The 23,355-nt window shown below is 42.4% G+C and overlaps 2 protein-coding genes across 3 annotated transcripts in view; one reads left to right on the forward strand and one right to left on the reverse strand.

Annotated features, from left to right (window-relative positions):
• The window catches only part of LOC118429581 (putative white-brown complex homolog protein 30), a 5,980-nt gene extending 1,131 nt beyond the window's left edge, over window positions 1–4,849 (forward strand). Inside the window, exons 2-7 of one of the 2 annotated variants that reach the window (XM_035840122.1) lie at window positions 168–311; window positions 796–987; window positions 1,367–1,588; window positions 2,439–2,660; window positions 4,041–4,130; window positions 4,418–4,849. In XM_035840122.1, the coding sequence (XP_035696015.1) occupies window positions 168–311; window positions 796–987; window positions 1,367–1,588; window positions 2,439–2,660; window positions 4,041–4,130; window positions 4,418–4,422 (875 nt within the window). In that variant the 3' untranslated portion in view covers window positions 4,423–4,849. The remainder of the gene's footprint in view (window positions 1–167; window positions 312–795; window positions 988–1,366; window positions 1,589–2,438; window positions 2,661–4,040; window positions 4,131–4,417) is intronic. The other variant, XM_035840123.1, reaches the window with a different exon arrangement.
• A 112-nt stretch (window positions 4,850–4,961) lies between these two features.
• On the reverse strand, window positions 4,962–23,241 carry LOC118429577 (acetylcholinesterase-like). The gene is made up of 6 exons (XM_035840114.1): window positions 23,186–23,241; window positions 9,369–9,517; window positions 8,035–8,248; window positions 7,467–7,634; window positions 6,747–6,916; window positions 4,962–6,324 (listed from the first exon to the last, which is right to left on the reverse strand). Exons 1-6 carry the CDS (start codon window positions 23,210–23,212, stop codon window positions 5,877–5,879), a joined length of 1,176 nt encoding a protein of 391 aa, XP_035696007.1. The 5' UTR covers window positions 23,213–23,241; the 3' UTR covers window positions 4,962–5,876.
• Between the last annotated feature and the right edge of the window lie 114 nt (window positions 23,242–23,355).

Genomic DNA, 23,355 nt, shown 5'->3' on the forward strand with positions numbered 1-23,355 from the left:
TAGCGTATACTGGGTGCTCTACTTTTGTGTGTATGTGTATACTGTACAGTAAATGGATTTTCTCCTTGTATACCTACTGAAAACACGTATACTTAGCCTAAACCATAGTCCATGACCAAAGCAGCAAGGAGCACTTACCTAAATGCATCAAAACTAACCTTTTACAGCCGTGAGCAGGCCCTGCGACCCAGGCTACATCTGCTTCCCGAACTCAACCGTGCCCAACCCGACCGATGGTATCATGGGATACATCTGTCCTGTGGGGCACTTCTGTCCCACTGGTGCCCTGGAGGAAATTCCCTGTCCGATCGGTTAGTTATCTAGTTAATGAGTGATAGTAAAATTTAACGTATGGTTTGCTCGACAGTGCACGGTGACTGAACCAGAATTTGTTTTTCTAATGAAGACAAAAAAGTGTGAAGAAAAAGTTTTCGCGAAATGATTCAGTTTATCTATCAGAATAACGAAGTTTGAAAATAATGCAGGTGCATCAAAGTGACTGAATGTATCATACATTGTACTTTGTGTAGGTTCTGTTCAAATAGCAGATAGCATGTGATATAATGAAGAGGTGGTGTTGGTTTGGGTCCCCTGGCAGCTTGCTCTGGAACTGCAGGAGCATTTTTGTCAAAATCTCCCAAGGAGCATAACGGAACATAGGAACGATGGATTTCCATGATATTCAGTATGCAGGTACCGTTAGCAAAGATGTCCACAATGAAGTTCAGATTATGCAAATTGGGACTTAATTTGCATGCTTAATGAGGAAAATCTTGAATTTATTTATTCTTACAGGATCCTACAGCAACTTAATTGGCCTGGCTGATGCATCTGAATGTGTGCAGTGCCCAGCCGGTTACTACTGTAGTTTGCCCGGACTGCAGGCCCCACTCGGACTTTGCGATCCCGGCTACTTCTGCATACCTGGGTCCCAGTCGCCCACGCCCGTCGATGGCACATGCCCAGAAGGATGCTACTGCCCAACAGGTAATGATTTGCATCTGTGTTGATGAATAACATTATGAGTAAAGACTGAATTTCGTAAAGCAAAAACGAGTAAACAATTAAACAGAGACGGGGGGCGACACAGGTTATCTGACACTTCTGTCAAACAGGTAATGCTTGTTACGAAACTGCATCTGTGTTGATAAATGACATTATGAGTAAAGACTGAACTTTAAAAAATGTGACGATTGAACAGAGACGGGGGGCGACACAGGTTATCTGACACAACTGCCCAACAGGTTGGCACGAAATAGGATGTTTGACACCGAAATTGATGAATATCTAAATGCCATCATTCTGATCTGGAAACAAAACTGGAATATAACTTGTAATGATAACTAAACGCTACTTATACTTAAAGGGTCTGCCGCACCTATACCGTGCCCGGTTGGTACAATGAACCCAGTCAGCCACGGTTCAAGTGTGTCTGAATGTGTGCTATGTCCGGCTGGTCAGTACTGTAGTGGGGCCGGATTGCAGACCCCAACTGGACACTGCAGTGCCGGCTACTTCTGCATACCTGGTTCCCAGTCACCCACACCTGTCGATGGCACATGCCCAGAAGGGCACTACTGTCCAACAGGTAATGCTTTGCATCTGTGTTGATAAATGACATTATGAGTAAAGACCGAACTTTAAAAAGCAAAAAAAAAAAAAAAAAAAAAATGATTGAACAGAGACAGGGGACGAAACAGGTTATATGACACTACTGCCCAACAGGCAATGCTTTGCAAGAAACTTCATTTGTGTTATAATACATATAAGTGACATTATGAGTAAAGACTGAACTTTACAAAACCAACAGTGTGAAAAATTGAACAGATCAAGACGGGGGTGACACAGGTTATCTGACAAAACCTGCCCAACAGGTAATGTTTGGCACGAAACTGCATCTGCGTTAATAAATGACAGTATGAGTAACGATTGAACTTTACAAAACCAATAGGGTGAACGATTGAACAGAGACGGGGACGACGCAGATTATCTGGCACTTACGACCCACTTCATGTAAATACGGGTCTCTATCGTAGACTGGTCCATTCTGTTAACAAATTTAGGCTTAACTCATAAGTCTCCATGTCTCATTTAGATCACATTGATCAATAAGAATTAAAACTAAATATGCTTTTATGTAGTTTTATGGCTATAGAGCTAACAGTAATCATTGTTTGCTTATTACAAGCGACTAGAATTGTTGTGATGTCTTTTAAACCTATAGTAGTAGTGACAGTCCGATGCAATTTTTGGCATTCTTCAGGAAAGTTGACCCACTTGCTTCTAACACGTGACCCTATGGTGATATTCTGACTAAAACGGTGCCATGCATTGGTAAATATATGGAAGGATGTTTGTCACCGAAATTGATAAATATGCCATGGTACTGATATGGAAACAAAACTGGAATGATAACTATTTGTTGCTTATAATCATAGGGTCCGCCGCACCTACACCGTGCCCGGTCGGGACAATGAACCCAGTCAGCCTCGGTACAGGTGTGTCTGAATGTGTGCTGTGTCCGGCTGGTCAGTACTGTAGTGGAGCCGGACTGCAGACCCTAACTGGACCCTGCAGTGCCGGCTACTTCTGCATACCTGGTTCCCACTCACCAACACCCATCGACGGCGCATGCCCAGAAGGACACTACTGTCCAACAGGTAATGCTTGATACAAAACTTTGTCTGTGTTGGGCTAAACGGCATTATGAATAAAGATGGGAATTTACAGAACAAACAGGGTGAACAAAATTGAACAGAGACGGGGGGAGACACAGATTCTATGACTCTAACGTACATGCCCAGAAGGGTACTATTGTCCTGAAGGTAACGTCTGGGTCGATATATGATTTATGTTCTACACAATCTTTGTTTGTTTGCTTGCTTCTCCCGAATGGTAAACAAACTTTAAGCACGACACACTTGTTTTAAACAGTAAGTACACAGCTACATGTAAGCTGCTCACACTGGGAAGGACCTCTACACTTTCTGACATGTTGGTGGTGGTTTCTTTAACATGCATGAGGCAGCGTGCCTATCCTTATACACTAGGACAGGCTTTACATCCCATCCGAGAGGACACCACTATAAACTGAAGCTTAGGTGCTCCTTTTTACCATGAGTTGAGTAAGGAAATAGGTGAAACGTGCATTTCCCAGGGGTACAACATAACACTGGGGCCTTGTTAGAACCTACAGTCTCAAAGTCGTTGACCCTAAAGGTGCACTCTCACCGCACTTGCGTCAAGCTTGCGTCACCACGTGGTTCGTTCACTGCGTCACTGTTTTGTTATTTTCTTTCCGATTTTTTATAATTTTGATATTGCGCTATACGTAAAAATATGACTTAGAAGCCGACAGAATACACCAAAAGGAAGAAAATTCGTTCTTTATCTCTGAAATTCGATGAGTATCATTTGAACCCCGCAGTGACGCAAGCGTGACGCAAGTGCAGCGGGAGTGCACCTTTCTTTACCATTGATCAAGTCGGGATATGGGTATAATGTGCCTTTCTCAAGTGCATAACATTAAAGCCAGTTCGGGATTCGATCTCAGAACGTGTAGAATGAAAGTCAACAATTCTATCAGCACTACATTGGGGAAACGTTTGATTATACACCTTTCTCACGCGGCGGCCATGATAGATCGAAGAAGAGGTCAATGAGGCAAACAGACAAAAGTTATTTCTAAAATCAGGTCCCATTTAGTTTTCCCCCAAACCACACGAATTTTCATGATATAAGATAGAATAATAGATATTACAAGAAGTGTTATGCACCGAAAGATGTAGCAATTTAGAGTAGTGTAGACTGACCCCATGGTCCCCTAAGAGATGCAAAATAAAAACATAATAATGCAAATTTTTAACGAATTTGCAGCCATTCACTTATTGGTCGATTTCCTAATTGGCAGGCTACCATTGGTCGAACTGCTGATTATGATGGACAGCCTTTTGTTTGCCACATTGAACTCGTTTTAGATCTATCATGGCCGCCGCGTGAGAAAGGTGTATAGAGTTATAAAGTATGATTGTTACTTACAGGTTCTGCTGTACCTTCACCATGCCCTGTTGGTACGATGAACCCAGACAGCCACGGAACAAATGTGTTAGACTGTCGTCCTTGTCAGGATGGTAAGTGAAACGCCCTTTGCCTACTGACGCCAAACTTATTCAGTTTTCTTTTAGTCTGTAAACTTTAAACTTAATCTTTGTATGTTTTAGATTATTTACCTGTTTTCAATCATCACTTCATGTATTTGAATTTGTTCACTTGCAATTAGCCCCATGGGCATGAATTTGCAATAAAACCTATGTTTTCAAAATCACATCGTTTAATTGCAAAAATCAGTTTGCTTATGCATCTTAATTGATCCTATCACATAATGTTCTGATCATTTGGTTTTGCTTTTTTTCTACAGAATAATGGACAGCGAGGGGATCGTAAGCGAAGTTTCCAGACCCAAACAACATATATCTTATGATTTGGGTCACCCAATAAGAAGCGAGCTGATAGTTTGTCTTTCTGATACGACTGAAAGTTGATAGATCACTTCAGTCGTCATTTATACTTCTGTTGCACAGGATTTTACATATACGAGTATTAGTATATCAATATGCACATATTTCTAAATGATGATTCTTGTAAATTACTATTTGCCTGTATTGCACAGCATTTATGATATAAAGAAATAAAAATTGAAAGTGTCAAGTGTGTGATACCATATCAAATAGACGTCCACAATGGGTTCTCATACTCATGCTGAGCCATTAGAACAAATATCTAATAAACACCAAACTGCTGTTAAACTATGTTTAATACATAGCCTCATGATTACAGTGTTCCAAAAGTTGATGTACTTCTGTTGTTTCTCTGTCGATAATTATGTCTTTTCCGGATTTGACATCAAATTTGACCATATATTTGGTTTCAGGGAATCTTGTATTCAAGACATTATACATTCGTATTATTGAGTGGTTATTTAATCACAAATCTGTTTGAAAGGATAATTTTAGACAAAATAACGACTAAGGGAAATAAAACATATACTTATTTCTACTGTCTGATCTGAATGAACAAAATTGAGAAGAAGGAATTTCTATGAATGTCAGCGTACTACCATTTCAATCACTACATTTCTATTGCACGTACATAGCAAATGTATTCCTATTAATTATTCCATGACAATTGTGGCAATCATGTGGTGTATAGTGGTCATACATATAACCTGTTACTGTATAAGTACATGAGAGAACTGCTTATATAGACGAAGATTCCTTTTCCATGCGCTTTACCATTTGTGCCAAAGAAAGGTACTCTTACTTATACGACAGTGGACACTAGTACTTCGAATTACTCCATGTACAATAGTAGCTTAGATACTCTGTTTTTTTTTACAAATGTACTGTTTGTTTTACGAATAAAGCCTTGAAAAAAAATGTATTTTTGGAACATCAGGTCAGTGGCTTACGATGTGACCAAATTCTACAGAAAATGTTCACAATTTGAACTGCGGAAGCGCGGGGTCAAAGGGTGAAGGCCCCTTATTTTTAAACAGTTCTTGTCTAGTCCGTGTTTCATAACATCCCTAGAGATATTTTGTTTAGGTATCAAGGGCATTCACCTTTGACATATTACCCATAATACATCAACTATGCATTCCTAGTACGCATGCGGTGACAGGAATTGTGGGTAATATGTCAAAGGTGAAGGCCCCTGACTTGTAAACAGTTCTCCTTATAACCATTGTCACGATTTACAGAACATTGTCCAGACGTGTTCTGTTTATATCTAAAGGGTTTTCACCTTTGAAATGTTACCTACGTATCCTGTCGCCGCGTATGCGTATTCGTAAGTGTGAACGAGCCTATTATATGGCTTCAAAGTGAGGTGTCAATATTTCCATTGTGGTAAGACATTGTCTTCTCATCACTCGACTTTGTGACGAGCTTCTTTGTGGTTCCGAGTCGCCTGCCTACAATACACACTAACCCGGACAAAACCATAACCAAGGCGATGATAATGCCAACCAACGCATACTGGGTCCCTTGGAGCTGCTGCAGTAGCGCTGCAATTCCGCCAGGTGGCGTGGTACTCCTATGGCTGTCAACAGTCGTCGCAGGTTCTTTCGTTGGCGTCATGGCGGGTGCTGCCTTGTGACTGTGCGAAATCATGGCAGGGATGACTTGACCCAAGAAGAACCTCTGTCTAGGATACAAGTCGGACGTGACACTGCTGAGCGACATGCCGCCGAGTTGCAGATATTGGCGGCCAAGTTCGTCGTAGGCTGGCCATGTCACCGGTACGGCGTTTGGGCGATTGGGGTTTCTGGAAAAAGCAAAGCTCAGTCATACAGTAGACACATACCGGGCACTTTTATATTGTGATTCCAATGTATGACTGAAGGAGACACATGTGAAACCTAATGGAAAACATAGCTAGTAATATCCATGACCAATTGCTCCACCCACAGAAACACATTAGGACCTGTCACCCTGCTGTCGGCTATGCTCTCCTCCTAGGAGTGATTGATTACCCCGAAACTCATGACAAACACATTGGAATCACAGTCTCCAATTGGCGATAAGGATATATATCCTCCAAAGCAAACATAACAAACCCTCTGACTAAGGAAAAAATTGAAGATAAACACAGAAGATATCTGTTCTGCTGGGTATGTTTCTTTAGTGTTACACCTGAGTTTCGACTATTGAACTGAGCTTTGAGAGGAACCTTTATCGCAAACTTACCCAGTCTTCATGAAATTCGAAAAGTATACCATCATCCGGGTACTGAGCTCCACCTCCACTGACGTCACGGTCTTTCCGTTATACTCCGGCCCAAACAGGAAGTACTTCTCGTCCCCATGTGCCGCCTGGATGTAGGAGGGTCTGCTGGAGAAGGACGGCCGGGGGGCGAACTGGAAAATGTCGTCACGTGATTATGACGTAGTCTAGTGTCCGCCATGTTGGTTGGTTGAATATATCTTGTTTTATCCTCTTTTTTTTTTCTTTTGCACTACAGTATAGAGTTTTTTATATCCCGCGGTAAAAGTCGCGGGATTTTGCTGGATAGCTTTCGATAATATTGCGCGGGATACCTTGCGTGATTTTGCGTGATACCTCTCAGGATTTCGTGAAATATCTCGCCATATATTGCATGATATCCTACAGCTCTCCTGAAAAATAGTTACCGTGAGCTATATATCCTGCAAAGTCTCTAGACAGACACCACATTATGCTGCGGGACTTTGGTGCATATCCCGAAGCATGTACTGTGTTGTTCTTTCTTAACGACTTTGCATATGCTAGACAATGAATAGTCGTTTACGCTACTAAATGACCGATCGCCATCTTGGATTTACAAACTCAAGCAACATGGCGAATGCATCTGACGTCACAAGTTCTGACGTAACATACAGGTGCCCTGTAAACTCAGATTCGATATTGAGTAGGGTGCATCTGACTCACGTAGTAGAAGTAGGTGCCCCCGTGGTAGCGGGAGTAGTCCGCGGCGTCCTCAATAGGCGGGACGGCGAACCGCCAGTCACCGTAGAACCTGGCGGCGCGCTCGGCGTAAGAAATGCCGTGGTTACCGTGACCGTCCGAACCGTACTCGCTAACCACGGTCTGGGTCACCTAGTGAAAAAAGTTCAACTTAAAACCATGAATATTGACAAGTCACTGGAGATTTATCGAATAAAAATGTTCACCAAAATCAAGCGAATAAACTGCCTAATTTGGGATTGGTCACATTCGTAATACAACAGTCGTACGATTGCCGTACGACAGCAAATCGAGGGTAGTCTTTGCAATGGATAGTCGTGTCGTACGAAGAATTCAACCGTTTTTTTTACTGCAAATGCTGTTTTAGCTCCTTGTTGGTTGACGGTATAGGACGAATGTAACAGCAGCGTTAGTTTGCAATATGATTGTTGTAAGAACTACAAACAAATGAAGTACGTTTTGAGTACATTCAGGGCGTTTTTTGTAATACATTTGAAACCTGCATAAAATAAAAGAGACTTTCAGTTTTTACCCGTGCAGCATTCTCTTCGAAAATTCTTAGTTTGTCAGCTGCCACGGCTTCGAAGTCCGCTTGAGTGTGAATGGAGTTGAGTGTGGAGGTGCCCAACACCGAACCCTCACTGCTGACAATACCCAACATGTAGTCCCGCCTCTCAAAATTTCCTTCGAGGAGCAGCTCTTGAGGAGTCTTAGGAAGGAAGACGCCGTCTACGGTTGGCACAAACCTGAGACATCCGGACAACAGGAGAAGGTAAATGTGGTATCTCACTGCGCTTGGGGAACCGGTGCGGCACTGCGGGGTTCCAAAGATACTCATCCAATTTCAGAGAACGAATTTTCTTACGTTTTGTGTATTTTGTCGTCTTTTAAGTCATACTTTTACGTATTTCGCAATATCTAAATTATAAAACATCCGAGAAAATAACAAATTGTGCCGCAGTGAGCGAACCCCGCAGTGTCGCAAGTGCAGTGAGATACCACCTTAAGATATGACGTCACATGACGTCATTTGACCCGCAATGGGTGCTGAACTGGTAATCACTGGTAATCTGTGACCGCGTTGGCCAATAGGAGCAAAGTATCGCCAGGTCACCCGAATCCTCACGAGGTTTGGCAAAATGACTTACAACAACTTATTACGTGTACGTGTAATAACAACTTCACTGATTTAACACGTGCAACCTTAGATGAGAGAATTGTCTATTTTGTCCATTGCTTTGTGAACGACAAATGCACACTGGTATAATCTTACTCAGTTGTAAGTTAAAGAATAAAGGTACGTGAGTACAATGAGGTACATGTAGTCCGTCGATTAAAGTAAGACATATAGGTAACAAGATATGCAAAGTTACAGTTACTGAAGCTATTGGATAAAATTTGGACACAGAGGTTTCAGACAGCTTCCACTCTCTTTCCACGGTGGCCTTTTGATGGCGTAGGGTCATTCCGTTGTTATCCATTGTTTCAACTGCTTGGTACGGGAAGGCTAAGCCCATTCTTTTGCTTCCATAGTCTTAATTACCTCCCCGACAGAAATCAGGTTCCCATTTCTACAACTTGGTAGGGTGAGGTAAGCCGTAAAAAGTGTCTTTATTCAAATTTTTGGCGAGCCTAATGTTTATAGTGTGCGACCGTTTGACAAGAATTCCCAGAATTCCGCAGGCATGCGTGGAATTTTTCCATAGGCATGCGTGGAATTTTTACATGAGTATTCCCTATGGAATTGGTTTTTCTGTGTGACCTTTATTCTGTTAGTAATGGCAGGATTCGAACCCTCGATCTAGTGTCCACTATCCTTACTAAATCTGTCAGTCGACGCCACAAAGTTAAAAGAATTTTACGTACTTGTAAATAGAATCTGGTGGGGCCGAGATGTCCCTGGACCTTGAAGCAGAGTAGACGGTGTTCGTGTCCTTACTGCGTATGCACTCCACCATTGCGGCGGTGTTGCTAGTGTCACAGCCCAAAGCTGCACCTAAAGCCATCGCGGTGTCCTAAAAGGGATAACGATAGTTAACTTAACCTTTATCTGCGGGGTAACCTGAATCCGTTGTTTTTTTTAAACAGTTTATCTAGCGATATCAAAGCGATGAATGGTGGTTTAAAATTTGCCTTATCTTTAGTATTTCTTTATAGTTTTTGACATTGCAACTTGCGACATGAATGAATAAATATTGATTTTAGATAAAGGAATATATGTTAACCCACGGATAAAGGTCAACAGGAATTAACCAACATGTCGTCTCCCTCACCCTAGGTGAAAAGCTAGGTTTTTGGGACACAATTGCATAATACGTTTTTATCAATATCCAGCAATTTGGACCATCGTATCATCGCACTTGTGGGGGGTCGTAAAAGAGTAAGAAAAAGGCCCGGTGTGCAAATCTTACTGTAGGCATATAGGCTATACAGAAGTCTTCAACAAGTTGAAATTGGTAGCCTCACAAGGAAAAGAAATTAAAAAAATAGGAAGACCTAAAAGCCTATTGCAACCTACACACTACCACAGGGGCAACAATGTCACAATTATCCTAAATTTCAAAGAAATTCTATATTTGCCAACCAATGTAAGTCGGGCATAAGTCGGGCGAACGTCTCCCGACTGACGTGCGTTCGCCATCTGAGTTGCACGACCTGCACGATCTGCAGGTGACTTGGTTATACCCCCCTCACATTATGCCCGATTCCATCGGACGACGAGTCTGCGATCTCTAAATTACGAGGAGGCATGACCCTGACGGGAAGGAGGGAACTCTGTCATTTCATCCACGGCATCAGGGTCATGCCTCCTCTTAATTAAGAGCTCGCAGACTCGTCGTCCGATCGATTTTCGCCTAATGTGAGGGGGGTATAACGAGCTCTGCGAACTCAGAGATCACCGGCGACTTGTCGCTTGTGTTAAGAACATGCTTCGTGCACTGCGACCATCGTACGACCCCTAAAAATCGCCGGCTAACCCGAAAAAAAAAACGGCAGACGTCTGACTCACGAAAATGTAATTTAGAGCTCGCAGAATCGTCGTCCAATGGATTTCGCGTAATGTGACAGGGGAATTAGCAGAACACCATGGGAGTGGATACGGAGGTGACTTCGTGGATTTACACACAAAATGAGATGAAAAAACGATCCTTAACAAGACATAAAACAACTTAATTCCAATCTGACCAAAATTGCTACGCAATGTCAGAAAAATGTACATTTGCCTCCCAAAAAAGCATTCTGTACTGCACAACTGTACTGCACTAATCAGGGGTGGGCACTGGTACAGAAAATTCAAGTCCGGTTCAGGTCCAGGGGATCAGGTCCAGGTTCGGACCTAAACCTGGACCTGATTCAGTCTGTGAGAAGTTGTAAATAGACGATACTCAAAACAATGGTCCATTTTGCCACAAAGAAATCTGTTTTGTGGAGTATTCGTCTCCCACTGGCATTTTGCCTCTGCGCCATTGGCATTGACTGTAAAACGTGGTAGAAATGACTGTAGACACTACTCTATTTCGCTCCTGTTATTTTTCTCGACCGCTAAGCCCCGAAACGTGTGGATGCCTGATCATATAACCTGTTCATTTTCAAATAGGTCCAACATCAGGTCTAAGCAATTTGTCATATCCGGTTTTTCTGGACCAGTCCAGTAAAAAAAAACGGTTTTGTACCGTTACACCGCACTGGTACCTAGCCCTAGTACCAATCGTTCTGATTCAGCAAGTAAACAGTTCAGCGACCTTTATTGCTTTGACTAGTCATTAGCTACTTCATGAGATTAGTCTGAATATCAGGAAGCTTGATTCTGCGCAACTCTTGTACAATAACAACCCCTAACACATCAGTCGCAGTGCTTCCCAAGGACGTATATGAATAACCATAACACTAAGCTTGATTCTGCGCAACTCTTTTACAATAACAACCCCTAATACGTCAACCGCAGTGCTTCCCAAGGACGTAGATACATAAACATAACACTAAGCGAAGTAATAAGTCTGGTTAATAAACGCAGTGTACGTACTGACGCCGCCAACAGCCGGCGGTGCAAAGCTTGTTACGTACCGACATTCACCACAAGGAGAGAAGAGCTGAGCAAACCGACAGCTCGTCACTGAGGCTTACCGACCTGTGGGCTAAGTACACAAACTACAGGTAAGTGAGAAATGGTCTCTCGGATGAAAGGCTTAGATCCAACCGACAGAATGTACCAAAGAGGCGGTGCGAAGGAGAGCGCAGCCATGTTGTTCTTGCTTCTCTTGGTCTGTGGTGATTCAAATGGCCAGAGCTTGCCTGGTTGTAAGACCGCTGAATGGTTAGAGTGTGTGCCTGAAACAAGGAAGCCGGGAGGTTCGGTCATGGTTACGCCTAGCACACATGCATGTGTCAAGTGTGAGATCCCAAACATGGGTATTGCCTCTGGAAGTCCCTTTTCTTGTCTTGTTGGGGCCAAACTGGCTGTGGCAATAAGAGGATACCCATTCTATGTCCTATCGACACAGAGCCTGACACCACTCAACAAGCAATCTCTGGTTCGCGCCTTGGCTTTGGTAGATGCCGAGGTCACTGATGTGGAGAACAGCACATTCGCTGGGTTTACCCATCTTCTCGATTTGTCACTAGATTCCAACAGGTTGACACATGTCAAGCAGGCCTGGTTCACTGGCTTGGAGAATCTCTTGTCGCTGATTTTGTCCAACAACCACATCGAGCAGATAGAGGCAGGGAGCTTTGCAGACCTAGATCGTCTGCAATTCTTGGATCTAGAGAACAACATGTTACAGGTTGTAGACCCTGTCTGGCTCTGGGGACTGAAAAGTACCAAATTCATGGACCTGGGGTTGAATAAGATCAATCGCATTTTCCCTGGGTCCTTCCGGCACCTGCAGCTTTCCTGGTTGAACCTGAGGGGCAGCGATCTGTCGTGTTTGGATGGAGATGTGTTTCGGGGACAGTCTTCGCTGGCGAGGCTCCATATCAGCAGTGGCATGTTGTCCTCTGTGTATGTTGAAAAGCCACATGGAATGATGTGGAGCCTATGTCGGTTTGCCAATATGAGGAAAGGGTCAGCCACGTTGGTTGTTGAGGTACCCAGGTTCATCTTCTGTACCAGACACAATGGGGCAACTCGTAGGCTTTTGTTTGGGTGGATGTTTGATTCATCAAACAATATGCCTGGTAACATCGAAATGGGACGTGTCAACCCTGGCAAATCATGCGGTGCTTTGGATCGTTCTCTGAGCACTATCTCCGTCCAGGCACCTGTAGTTGTCTTGGCTACTGACGACTCTCTGGCTGCCAAACTGGGCCTCAACACACTTGAGCAGTGCAGGCAGGTTTGGGAATACAGTAGAGGTATTGCTATAACAATGGGCCCGGTGGGAAGTCCGATCTTCCGACTGGTTTCCTTTGCCACAGGGAATACAGCTTTTGAAGGTGTTGCCATGTCATTTGTCCAGACACAAGACACACTTACCACCACTGAGTCTGTATACAGACAAACGCACACCACCCATGCAAACGCCACCAATGACTATACAAAGAACATCACCTGCATTCTGCTCACCAAAGATGAACACACCGAGTTGTTCTTCACCGTTCCCCCGGTCCAGTACCAGACACACACAACCACTGACCACTCCAGCAGCCTGTTACACAACACCAAATACACACCATATTCAGAACAGGTAGATAACTCTACACTGCAGGTGAGTACCACACCTGGACCAGAGGTGCCTCCCGCAAAAGATCATGTTCTCATCTCAGTTGTTGTCTCGGCAGTGGTCAGTCTGGTCGTGTTGTCCCTTGCAGTGTTGGCATGGAAGTTGCGGTTCTCAAGGTCAAACGTTGAAGGTGGGAGGGCCAGCGACGATGCACACATTTGGACAATCCCACCTGGGGTTGCCTTCCCCGGCTTGCTGAGGTCGGCTTCTCTACCTGCATGCTCAAACAAGATGGCGTCGGATGACGTAGCCTCTTGTAGGTCATTGCCAGCTGTACTGGATTCCATCGAGCCTACTTACAGCGAGATCCCAGATAACATAGCCACTGCTCAGAGGCCTCTGCCTGGTCTCCCCCACACATACTGGGAGATTCCAGATGACGTCATCTCCGGTGTGATTCGGTCAGCTTCTCTCCCTGCAGTAACATGCACACGCGGTGGGGACGCCCCAGATGACACGGCATCTTGCAAGTCATTGCCGGCTATTCTCCTGTCCATTGAGCCCACCTACACTGAGATCCCAGATCATGTAGCTGTTGCACAGCGCCCCCTGCCTGCTCTCCCGCACACAGCATGGGGGAGCCCAGATCATGACGCCGCTGCACAGCGCCCTCTGTCTGTCATGAGACATACTTACAGTGTGATCCCCGATGATGGGGAGAGTGGTCCCATGCCTTTCTACACTGATGCTGCAGAGCTCTCCCTCCATGTCGTCAGCAACAGGAGACCGCACCGACGGGCCTTCCGGGATAACAGCACTGGGGAGAGCGGTCACATACCTCTCTACGCTAATGCTGCAGAGAATTCCCTCCATGTAGTGAGAAGCAGACAGCACCGACGGGCCTTCCGGGATAACACCACTGTTTCAACCGGACACCGATCCGGAAGATCCTTTGGCAAATATGGGTCGGCTGACCAGAGCAGAGCAGAGCTTAACAGCTTCTATAGACAGGGCCCCGAGGTCGAAGGCATAAGAGCCCGTAGACGGATGAGAACAGCTTTGGTATCCCAGCCTGCTGACCAAGGGTTGAGGACCTACGTCAATGTCACAGATGCTATCCTGTCCAGTGGTCAAAATGTCACTGAGGCTCATATCGCCTTCCTCACATCGCCTGGTGCTTACGGTCCTTGGGAGATATCGGAAGATGGAGCACGTATCACACCACGGCGTGCGTCCCTCCCTCTTGTCACACTGCCTAACACCTACTGGCCATGGGAGATTCCGGGCGATGGAAACGGTATGAGACAAAGGGGCGCGTCCCTCCCCCATGTCACACTGCCTAACACCTACTGGCCATGGCAGATACCCGTGCAGGAAACACGTAACACACCACGGCGTGCGTCCCTTCCCCTTGTCACACTGCCTAACACCTACTGGCCTTGGGAGATACCCGTGGAGGGAACACGTAACACACCACGGCGTGCGTCCCTCCCCCTTGTCACACTGCCTAACACCTACTGGCCTTGGGAGATACCCGTGGAGGGAACACGTAACACACCACTGCGTGCGTCTCTCCCCCATGTCACACTGCCTAACACCTACTGGCCATGGGAGCTACCCGTGCAGGGAATACGTAACACACCACGGCGCGCGTCCCTCCCCCGTGTCACACTGCCTAACACCTACTGGCCATGGGAGATACCCGTGCAGGGAAGACGTAACACACCACGGCGTGCGTCCCTCCCCCGTGTCACACTGCCTAACACCTACTGGCCATGGGAGGTACCCGTGCAGGAAACACGTATCACACCACGACGTGCGTCCTTCCCCCATGTCACACTGCCTAACACCTACTGGCCATGGGAGGTACCCGTGCAGGGAACACGTAACACACCACGGCGCGCGTCCCTCCCCCGTGTCACACTGCCTAACACCTATTGGCCATGGGAGATACCCGATCATGGAACACCTTTTTCCGAGGGGTAACCTATATCCGTTTTTAATTACCGTTCGTAACGTCAAATATTGACACGTACATTTGAATCCGTTTGTGGTTTGGCACACTATTGACAGGTTATCCTAAAAGACCTAGAAATTCTGTTTCAAGATGTCTACTTTTGCCACGTCAATATTGACCAATTCCAAAATCTAATAAGTCGCAAACCTTTATTCAACCTTTCTTGATCCTTTACAAAACATTTTGTTGAATCATGACCGATAGTAACCTTTACTTTTTCACCTCTGTTAAATTGAAGGTACTGATTTTGTGTGTCTGCCTATATTTCCGGAAATTTTGACTAGCAATAATATAAAAAAACACTGTATGGAAAGTGATAATATTTGTTATGTGAGGAGTGTGGTGGCTCCTGGTGGCTTCCTTTGGAACAACAGCAGAACTTCTGTGTTTTTTTTTTACTTCTTGTCCCTTACATTGTATGGTCTTTGCATGGAAGGGAGGGGGGTGGAGGGGTGGGTTTGGGCAGATACCCTTGATATACAACATTGTATCAGCTACTGGGGACCTCTTGCAGTTCGTTCTGAAACTGCAGAGCGTTTTAATCAAAACTTTTCAAAGAGGATAAGTAAGAAACAATGACTGATTTTTTTTATTTGGCGCATGCGGGTAATTCTAAAGAAGACGGAAACAATAAAATTCAAATTGTTAAAGCTTGGAATAACTCTGCATAATCAATGAGGTAATATATAATGATTTACCACGTCAATATTGACATCAATCCATAATCTTAGATATAGAAAGCGTAAGACAGTGATCTTTAACCATTCTGGAAAGCACGACTTGGCCTGTTTTTCACTTTAGAAAATGATATTTAATACTATTATGAAAATCATATTTTTTAAATTTTTTTTCTAAACTTACATTTCATTCTTACAAAAATTCTGTTGCACCTACAGTCGTCATATAACACGATTTTGTTGTACAAGAAAAGAAATCCTCTCCTATCTTTTACACTAAAATATTAAGTACTGCAGCAGTGTTTGGGCTGTAAAACTTTAAGTATAGACTATATGATTCAATACATAACGATGGCAGTGGCCATTCTGTTAAAAGCTCATCATGTAACATTTTTTCCTCGAAAATGAAAATATTCTGGAGAACAAAACGTTTATGTGAATGACATAAATAACCATTTTTCAGCATATTTGCTTCGTTATGTCCTAATTCTAAAGTTTTTGAACTGCACAAAACAAGTTACACAAGGTCTGATAATTTTCTGAAACCAACTCAAACTAGACCATTCTGTTCTTTATAACAGCACACTAGTTTGAAGCATCAAAGTTTGTATGGTGTAATGATATTACCCCCCCCCCCAAAAAAAAAATTGGTCTGCAACTGGTCTGGTCTATAGTGTTCATCTAACTTACTATGAAAGAAATGGTAGGAAAATTTACTTTTTATTGTCCCCAACCTTACATAATGGACTTGTTAACTTCATACATGTAACGTTACCTTTAACCCTCAAACCACCGTAGCTTTTTTGTGACGTAGATTACCGTATGGGGTCAAAACTGACCCCAAAACGTTTTGTACAAATACAGTTTTTTGTGTGACTCTTTGTGTGATTTGTATATATGTATAGTTTTATTAATCTATGTGGGACAGTCTGACATGATTAGGTGAGAATACTTCTAGCTCATTATCATAATTTATGCAAAAGATCATGAGGACCACATTTTGCACCAATGCTATTCAGACCGGGAAGGAGGTTTTTGATGCCTGTACCAACTTCAATGCCGTATAGCGCCTGAATGGCTTATGCTAGGGCCACCAAACTTGGTAACTTTTTAGAAAATGTTGAAAGCAAACATTTTCAGTGAACAAAGTATGTTCATTATTTTTCATGTTGCCATGGCAACGGAATTCTGACAGACATATTTATTACGAAATTTTCTAATTTTGTATTAAACATTTAAGTTTTAAGGTTTTCTTGGCAAATAACAGTTGTTTATCACATCTTATGAAATTCAACGTAAATTTCATGACTCAATATTCATAATTTATGCTAATTTGATGACGTCATCAGCCAAAATCCAAGATGGCGCCCGAGATTACCTAGATGACGTCATAATGTCGTCATATAACATGATGATGGCACAAAAGTTGTTACAATAATTTTGACTTACATGTACATCATTATCTGAAAATTTCGTGATCCTACGATAAGTAGTTTAGGTGTGGGTCGCAAAAGTTTGTTTAAAAAAATGCTGGGGTCAGTTTTGACCCCACTGGACCATGCATAAACTTTCTAGGATAACTTAATCAACAATGAGCCAATCTCGGTAAAAACGTATAAGAAGTTATAGGACATATATACAAACAAACTCATGGAAGGAAATTAGTTTTCGACCAGAAATGCCATAATGGCACACATCGATATACGCCTGGGGTCAGTTTTGACCCCATACGGTGGTTTGAGGGTTAACAGACATACAGTATCATCCTGTTTAAAGTCACCTCATTCAATTACATTACAATCTCTTACTTTGACCTTCGTAAAAAAAAATTACCAGTATCTGACATATATTCGTAGATGGCTAAAAATCGTTTTGGAAAGAATTTCTTACTTGATGAAATGATATAACACACTTCCATGTATACTTGAATGAAAAAAAAAACACGCAGATATACTATATGGACATATATCAAACATACTTACAAATATGCCTAATGTCATGTAGCATATCATTCGATACACATCACGTAATAAAAAAAAGTCAGGTCACACATGTACAATATACCATGTACTCTCGAAGCTAGGGAATAATGTCATACTTTAGGGGTTAAGCCGCAAGTACACTGTACTTGCTGTTTACTGTATCTTGGTGTTTAGATTTAATAAGAAAACATTAACATATTCAAAAATGTCCTCTTGCGGGTCACATATTTCAATGACTACAAGTCACAGACTATCTGACCCTCTGAAGTGCCGGAGCATTATTCGTTTGAAAAAGTCCCAAAATCTGAAGGTCCTGAGAGTCTGTTTTTCTTTTTTGTTTAGAGAGGGGATGGGGTGGGTTGGCTTAGGTAATAGACATCATGGCCAAATGATTTGTTTTGTATCTGAACAATTATCATAAAAATGATGACAAGCAAAATATTCTATCAACTTACATATTCTGGTGACGTCTGAGAAAACCAAAACGTACATCATGACATTCTAAAATTATGGCGACCATGAGGGTTCTGAGAGTCTTTTTTTCTTCCTTTTTTAGAGAGAGGAGTGGGGGTGGGTTGGGCCATCCTGGCCAAGTGATTTGTTTTATATCTGAACATTTGTCATAAAAATGATGACAACCAAAAAAATAATATTAATGTACATATCCTGGTGATGTCTAAAAACAAAGCAGAGATCAAGAAATTTCAAAATAAAGACCATGGTCACAAAAATCAAAAAAAAAAACATAATGTAAAGAAAGGCAAAATTTCTCTATTATTGTCGTGCAATTAGTAGTGAAGTTGTTCTGTTGTGATGTAATCTTTATAACGCTAACATTTTTTCTTGAACATTAGTGTAAGGTACACATGTAAATGGAACCAGTATGCAGACACTTATGTTATGTTGCTAGGACATTAAAAGCAAGATTATGCGAGTAGCAAGAATGTTACGCGTGAAATGATATATCTGTATATATATTGAGCTTGTCTGCAAAGTGGGCGTCACTGGGAAAGCTTATTCTTTCTAACTGTTGTCAGGCTAAAGGGGGTGGGGATATTTTATAGTCAAACTGTTTGCTTGTATGGGGGGTGGGTCTAGCGTATTGATTTGACGTCTTGTGGTGTTAATTGTAGGCTCGTCAAACCAATAGGAATTATACGATTACTAAAAACTAATTTGTAAAAATAATCTAAAGAAAGGAGTTAGCTGAGTGTATCAATAGCGTTTAGTTTATCATTTTGTGGCAGATGTTTTATGGTAAACTTCTAAAACATTACCGACGCCCGCCGCCAAATCAAATTCCGCTGTTGCAAGCCGATATGAATATGTACAAGATGTGTAACATTATAGTGGCACGTGAGAGCGACAGTCAGCGCAATGGGAGCATAATATTGTATCCGTTAAGCAAAGAATTTTCAAATCTAAAACTTCGTGAACTAGTGAACCAATGAGCTGTGACTGTCAGGCCTCAACATATCGAAACAAAAGATAGATTGGCGTCATGTTGAGGGCAAATCGCAGAAGTTGTGTTGATTTCAAGTCGGCATCTCAACATTCGTCAAATCCAGAACTCACAACAATCATGGACTGAGCATAAATATCGTTATTTCGTGTTGCTTGAGGTGAGCAGATGAAGCTCAAAATACAGCCAAGGTATTCCTTCCAGTCAAGTTGGAAGACGGTCACATCTTTAAGACTTCATCATACGTCTGGAAGACAGTGTGACAGTCTGCTATGGTGACAATCTACCAGTTTTAAACTCAGACACAACTCACTCTGAACGGTAAAATCATCATTCATCTAACTACAGAACAGACGTGGTGTGCTCTATCCATATTCATCACTGCACTGGGACTCATTTACTCTCAAGGACACGTAACTATATACGTCCATGCAACTAGGCGCGAAAAGGCTGTAGGAATCTGTTTGAGTCGTGCTCTATAACCAGTGCAAGAACCAAGTGGGTACAGTGTTCTCCCTGCATTCGGTAGGTCGTGAGTTCGATCCCCAGCCGAGTCATGCCAAAGACTTAAAAATGGTACATGCTGATTTGTCTGCGCAACGCTGAGCATTTGGGAAAGAGTATGGTAGCTGACAACACAGACCAGTGGGCTAGCCCATTACTGTAGTGATTAAAAAAAAAAAAAAACTTGTGTGGCCCAAGGGCTACATGAAGAGAGATGGGCGCCGCCCTGTGGTGCGGGAAGGAACTTGACTAACTTTAACTTTGTGTTCTTGAGTCACCGGCAATAATACATCCGACCACAGAACCACAAATGTCTGTATTTTGGCATTGACTGCCTGGCTTACCTATGCCACGTACAGTATATGTTACATATACAAGAATACAAAAACGCATCCGTCATAACAAGTAAATGCATCATATATTAGGTTCGAGCGTGATTCAACGCCGCTACATGCTGCATTTGAGCTGAGACATTATCTAAATAGATCCAACCTGTTTCTTTACCGACTAGATTGCACTATGGTTGGAAACGATGTCTACAAAACAAGGCGACGACTGTAAAAACATTCGAGACACTCTGCTGTTTATTCTCTGATGCGCAAGATTTACAACAAGAAGACGACAACAAAAAACTGTTAACGCAAACTCTCATCAACAAGACCAGGCTCTTACTCTAGTCTAACTTTGGCAAAAAGATCTATACTAAAGGCTCTGACATGTCACAGTTCATGGTCTTTATCCCCATAGATTTTATCTAGCCATATTCTCCTTTCGGTTGACTTGTGAAAAAAAAAAACGCTAAGCGACCAAAACTTATAGCCTCCATTGAACTGACGTCGTTTCTGGCATGCTAGCTGTTTAATAATGAATGCATTGTAGAACACGTTGTATTGTATGGTATACGGCAGATTCTCTTACAACGCCTATATCTCTTTGGAGATGGTCAACATGACGAGAAAGTACCGAAATGGGTCATTTTGTGCACATCTTGAATACAGAAATAAAAGACATGTTGGCTGTGATACCATGTTTTGTCGCTTCCATTCTTGCCAACGTTAACATTACAAAGTTTATGGTGTTTATCTTGAAAATTTAGATGTCTATCTTAAAGTTTATACATTTTTTGTCCCCCTCTCTTTATATTTGGAGTCCTCAGAGGATGTCACCCAGAACATTTGCTTGCTGTGACCTTATGTGAAAATGAGTCCAACCCTCTCCGATTCAATAGCAAAAAAGAACTATTTTTTTACAAGTTTTGTGGAGTATCGTACGAGCATTATTAAAATGGGTGTGATCAAATTAACGTTATAGCCTGTAGACTGTGACATGACTCCAAATTCAATGTGTGGGAGGGTTAGAATGGAAAGCAAACGTTAGGCACGTGCTTGGCACGTGTTGGGCACGTGTTGGGCACGTGTTAGGCACGTGTTAGGCACGAGTACTCGAAAATGATAAGGACCAATTTTAACAATGGAGACATTGGTTTTGGTTGCACATAACGTTACAGCTTTACAAAACGATTGGAATTTTGGTTAGAACATAAGTCGGGACTAGCAAAGATTCAGGTCCAAAGAGGAACACTAATAATAGTTAACTGTTATATATTTCATATAAGACCATGTTGATGGCATCCACACGCACATCAATTTTCGGCCATTTAAAAAAACAAAAACGTTTTCAGCCATACTGTAATTATAAATCGTACAAGGCAGCTTCAAAATAATAAGGATATATATGCCGTGGATTGAAAAAAAAGTATCAGAAAATTTATGCAAAAAATTGTCATAGTATAGAACTTCTATTTCCAAACATTATGTTACTTTCACAAAATTTACATTTCTGTGAGCAAAATTCTCTAATTCTATGAAAATAACATAATGCATATTTTAAAATTCGACAACTTCAAGGAAAAACCCTTATCATCGTATGTCACGTTCAAAGGTCATAAAGGAGTGTATTGTACTAGAACTACAGCAGCAACAACAAGAAACTTGATATACAGCAGTGAGTTTGCCTTCTCAAAAATGAAATTTGCTTTCTCAACTCTGCCCTCCATAAATGCGGATATCAGGGACAGTTTCCACTTCACACTTGCCCTCGGACAAGACGAACTCAAAGATGTCTCGAAAACGGACGAAGATTGGTACGAGGTGTTCGGCCCGAAAAGGGAACAAATGGAAGCTCTGCAAAAACTACGTATACCAGGTAAGGTTTTTTTGTTTGTTTATTTGTTTGTTTGTTTTATTCAGATCCCCATCAGTGTATACGTAATTATGTAATACTATTCCTCCTGTAGTCTATTTAAGTACAATAATGAAATTAAAAATTAAAACAACAATCTGATGCAGAAGCTAAACGTAATCATACAGACATCAAACAAATCAAATGCGGTAAACAGAATTGTGAGCGGTGGTCATAGGTCAAATATCATATAGCCAGGCGCCGCGGACCAATCAGAAGGCCCCGTTCCACGTTGGTTATGGCGCCGTAACACATAGATTCCGGCCAGGCCGATGTGTATAGCTCCTTAATTCTGATTGGTCAGAATGAATCGATATTCCGATTATTCAGAAGGAGCGATACACACAAGGAAGTAATGGATGTGCAGGCATTGGCCAATCAAAAGAATCGAAACATATGCCGGAGCAGAGGGAATAAGTACAGATTACAAGGGTGAATGGCTCATTCTGTTAACATGTTATAAAATCCATAGACCGCAATGTTTTGAATATTTTCTGCGGAAATTTGGGTTTCAAAATGCATTCTGTAATCTCCTTACAAATGTATGTATCAAAGAACAAATGTGAATTTTCAGAAATTCGACAAAGGAATTCACATGTATAGTACCAAGGGATCTATGCGTCATACAGAAGTTTGCGAGTTTGCAATTGGGCGAACTATAGGATAATAACGTCAATGACCCGCCTGTTCCTCGATGTACATGTACGCTTCGCTAACTCGGTGGTTTTATTCGGTGGTTATAGCAAAGGAACAGGCGTTATGACACCATATACACCTCGGAACGTGTCTACATATCTAAGTCACAGCATTAAAAATTTAATGTGTATTACAGTTTATTAAAATCTGTACACTTGCACTAATGACCGTTATCCATTGAGCTACAGAATCTGGCCGGTTATGGTCAATATGTCGTAAGAATGTGAACAGCTCGTTAATTCCCCCCTTTTTTAAAAACAGAAATAGGTAAATATCTATCTATTAAAAGATTTTGTCTACGCCTCCGGGGTGGAGCCTTTAGTAAATGTTTTTGTTGTTACTCACCAGTAGGTTGTAGCTAATGGAAGAGGGATCAGATTTCAAATTTTGATGTACCCGTGTTATATAGAGGTAGTTTTCCTACAGATATTTATGTCATACCTGTGGCTTTACGGTCATGGTTCCCATCGATGTGGCGCCCTCGCTACCACTGATGGCTCGACGGAAGAGTCCATTATTTATGGGGGAGAGGACTTGCATCCCTACAGCCTGACCCCCAGCTGACCTGTCGTAAGGTAGAAAGGGACCATCCATTATTTATCTAGGAGTGC

Source organism: Branchiostoma floridae, chromosome 13, assembly GCF_000003815.2.
Source record: "Branchiostoma floridae strain S238N-H82 chromosome 13, Bfl_VNyyK, whole genome shotgun sequence".
NCBI classification, from domain to species: domain Eukaryota; kingdom Metazoa; phylum Chordata; class Leptocardii; order Amphioxiformes; family Branchiostomatidae; genus Branchiostoma; species Branchiostoma floridae.

What these genes read in the sequence shown, in the direction of transcription:
- LOC118429577 (XM_035840114.1), bottom strand. Translation starts at nt 23,212, where the DNA reads ATGGGAACCATGACCGTAAAGCCACAG. An exon ending in CCACCAGATTCTATTTACAA is followed by an intron (nt 8,249 to 9,368) that starts GTACGTAAAATT and finishes CGGATGTCTCAG; the next exon opens with GTTTGTGCCAACCGTAGACG. An exon ending in GGGGCACCTACTTCTACTAC is followed by an intron (nt 6,917 to 7,466) that starts GTGAGTCAGATG and finishes GACATTTTCCAG; the next exon opens with TTCGCCCCCCGGCCGTCCTT.